Here is a 3219-nt window from a genome sequence, read left to right as displayed (position 1 = left end):
GTCTAGCTCTGTTCGGGCCAAGGTTGGTATTCAAGTAAAGTCCTCCCAACGATGACAACTCGAACTTAATTCAAATGTCTAGAGAAAAAGTCCACTTCCACTTCTTCCAACCATTTGTTGATGTTTTGTTTTTCTTTTAAACACATATTCGGATATGGATATGGGGATAACCCTTTAATGACTCACCAAATAAATGAAAATATATCCGTGTTAGGCACATATCTATGGACACTTACATGTGAGACTGAGTAACATAGGTCTTAATTGAGGAGAAAAAACAAATCTGAAATTAAAGAAACTTGGTTTGCACCTTAAATGTAACACTGGCAAATAGTAGCAAACAACACAAACATTGAAAACACGAAACACATGATATGTCCAAGGAAACCATAGTTGAGCTCTAAGAGCTCAATCAAATATAAATTAAAGCAACAAACAATCAACTGATAGAAGCTTAACAAACTGGGAATCGAATAACCTGAAACAGATTCCTTCTTCCCCAAGGTATAAGCCATTGATTCAATGTGACCGAAATCTTCCCTCAAAACTGATCTTGAATCCATCATTAACACCTCGTTATCGACTTCACTGTCAACAATCAACTTGTAAGTGCAAAGCAACGTGAAAATTAAATGAAAATGAGGAAGTGTTAGAAGTGGAACCTGATAGAGGGGGTTAAGTTTGGCTTTTTTTTCTCCACTCTTAGTGGATCAATGGTGAGAATCAGAGGAAGCAGAGGACAGCTTATTGGCAATGTTGTCATGCTCCTCCTCTTGGCCCTGAATTCGTGACGGAACGCGAAAACCGGAGTATACACCAGATGTGGTGAATCCCATGCTAGATAAAGCAGCTTGTTGATGGATGTTTTGTGGGATTTGATGATGATGATGGTGTTCATCAATTGGCTGGTCTATCCAAGCACGAACCAAGGGTGTGTTACTGGACTGAAGGGGTCCCCTCTGAGAAAAAAACTGGCTGTTTTGGCCAAAAGTCAGTGGCAATGACTGTTGCGATGGAGTGCCAAAGATAAATCCACCGCCATTGCCACCACCAGCATCACCACCACTGCTATTCCAAGCAAACAATCTCTGAAACCTCCCAATCTCCACCGGTTGCTGCTGCTGGTGGTGCTCCCATCCAGCATTAGACCCATCGAAACCGGCTAATGGGGTGGTTCCAGAGAATAGAACAGATTCACTATGGTGCGCCTGAGCTGTAGCAGCAGCATGGTGTTCATGGTGATGCAAAAGAATTGGCTCCGGAAATGACTGAAGCGAAAGCCGCAGATCTTGACTATGGCTGCTCGTCCTTGACAACAAGTCCGGCGGGTAATCCTGAAATTGTAATGAAGAAGACGGCGGCGTCTCACTAGAAGCTCCCAATGGAAAAAAAGACTTCATAGTATCAGCAATCTCATCAGAAACTAAAGAAGCTGGAAGAAAACCCGAATTATTATTCAAGTTATCTCCCATTTCGTGCTGCTGAACGCATTGAGAACCAGACCCAGCAGCAAGGTTTTCGATGTGAAATTCATTGTTTGTTGCTGTTGATGTGTTTAGGTCTTCTTGGTTATTGGGTTTCTTGGTTGAAATCGTTGCATCCAATGGGTTCCATGGAGGAAGCTCGGCGAGCTCGTCAATGGCGGATTTGGCTTTTTTTATTAGCCAATCCACAGCTTTGCTAGGACGGTCGTATCCGAGACGGTCCTGTACGTCGTAAAACTGGATGGCGGTGTGAGCCGAGAGACGAACTCGTCGGTCTCGAGGACCTTTAGCAGTACAAACTTTACTGTGACGATCTTTTCTTCCAGTTGATCGAACAATGTGACCTCCTTGAACCTCAACGATCTCTCCTCCAACGTGCTTTATCCTCAATCTTGACGATGTTGCAGCAGCTTGGTGATGATTTTCTCCCATTTTCCTTGCATGTTCGATTGATTTTGCACCAAAATCTGAAAAAAGAAGAAGATTTTGATGTTTATAATGATGATTCCTTCGAGGATCCAGAGTCAGATTTTAATGGAAGACACCTTTCTGCTTACTAATCTGCTCTTCTTGACTGTACTTTTCCCACCACAATGAAACCAAATACTGTTCACTCTCCCAAAAGGCCCCGCCATTGATTGATTCCATTTCCATCACCATAATCAAAAGTTTACAGCTCTTATTCCAAGCCTAACCTATCTCTTTCAGTCATCTTTTTCTTTTTCTAAGTAAAAACACAGATTTTGGAAATTGGGTCTCTTATAAGAACTATTCAATTCAGTAACCAAACTATGAAAATGGGTTTTCAGTCTTTTTAACACCCACTAACCAAAAACAACAAGAAACAACAAATTTTCTCCACAAGAATTTTCTCGGGAAAAAACCCAGAGAGAGAAAGAAAAGTAAATATAGGGGGGGCTTAGATATAGGTTAGTATAGGGAAAAGGAACACTTTTCTTGGCTTATTGGAAGCCCTTGATGATGATGAAGATGATGATGGCAGTGGGTAAAGGTGACAGTGTATTTGGGTCAGAGAAGAGATTAAAGATCTCTGTTCATCTCATTCACTGCATCTGCCGCTGTTCTTTATAGTAAAACTAAAGACTAAAAATCTCTCTTCCTTTTGTTTCAATCGGATGCTAATAAAATTATTCTTTAACTGGATTCTCACTTTTTCTTTTCTTACTAAACACTATAGATTTCATCTAATGAAGTTAAATCTGCCATTCTTGATGTTTTGTTTTAGCTTAATCCCTCCCTCCATACAATGGATTATTGTCTCCACCCAACCTTTTCTTTTTTTAATTTTTATAGATTTAAGAACCAGTCACATTTTTTCTTTAATTTTTTAATTTTTATTTTATTTGTATTTTTTATTTATGCTAAATTTAATTTTATATGTGAAATTAAAATAATTTCATTATCTGTCCAATATTTTTTGAAGAAAAAGTTCGATACATATTTATTTTTAGTATTAATTTTATTATAAGTTATTATGATCCTTATCTAAGTTATTGTATACGCCGAATCAAATAATATTACCACACTAAAAATAAATAAATTTAATTTTAAATTTAATAAATAAAATTAATTTATCAATTAATAGTATTTTAAGGGTGTGGATGTAAATAAAATTGAGTTGGTTTTGAATTTAAAACTATAATTAAATGTAAATAAAATGGTACTGATAAATTGGCAGTACTAGACTGAAATGTGATGGCCTAAAACATTCAGG

The 3219-nt window shown here is 37.8% G+C and overlaps 1 protein-coding gene across 2 annotated transcripts; it reads right to left on the bottom strand.

Moving 5' to 3' along the window:
* Positions 1 to 264: 264 nt before the first annotated feature.
* Positions 265 to 2762, bottom strand: LOC107903659 (transcription factor TCP4). 2 transcript variants are annotated; one of them, XM_016829785.2, is made up of 3 exons: positions 2030 to 2762; positions 663 to 1951; positions 265 to 588 (listed from the first exon to the last, which is right to left on the bottom strand). In XM_016829785.2, exons 1-2 carry the CDS (start codon positions 2142 to 2144, stop codon positions 711 to 713), a joined length of 1356 nt encoding a protein of 451 aa, XP_016685274.1. In that variant the 5' UTR covers positions 2145 to 2762; the 3' UTR covers positions 265 to 588; positions 663 to 710. The 2 variants fall into 2 exon arrangements, with proteins under 2 accessions (XP_016685274.1, XP_016685275.1); XM_016829786.2 differs by having other exon boundaries at positions 2042 to 2759.
* Between the last annotated feature and the right edge of the window lie 457 nt (positions 2763 to 3219).

Source organism: Gossypium hirsutum, chromosome D05 (genome assembly GCF_007990345.1).
Source record: "Gossypium hirsutum isolate 1008001.06 chromosome D05, Gossypium_hirsutum_v2.1, whole genome shotgun sequence".
NCBI classification, from domain to species: domain Eukaryota; kingdom Viridiplantae; phylum Streptophyta; class Magnoliopsida; order Malvales; family Malvaceae; genus Gossypium; species Gossypium hirsutum.
The sequence above is the reverse complement of the archived record's forward strand: the minus strand, read 5'-3'. Positions and strand labels throughout refer to the sequence as shown.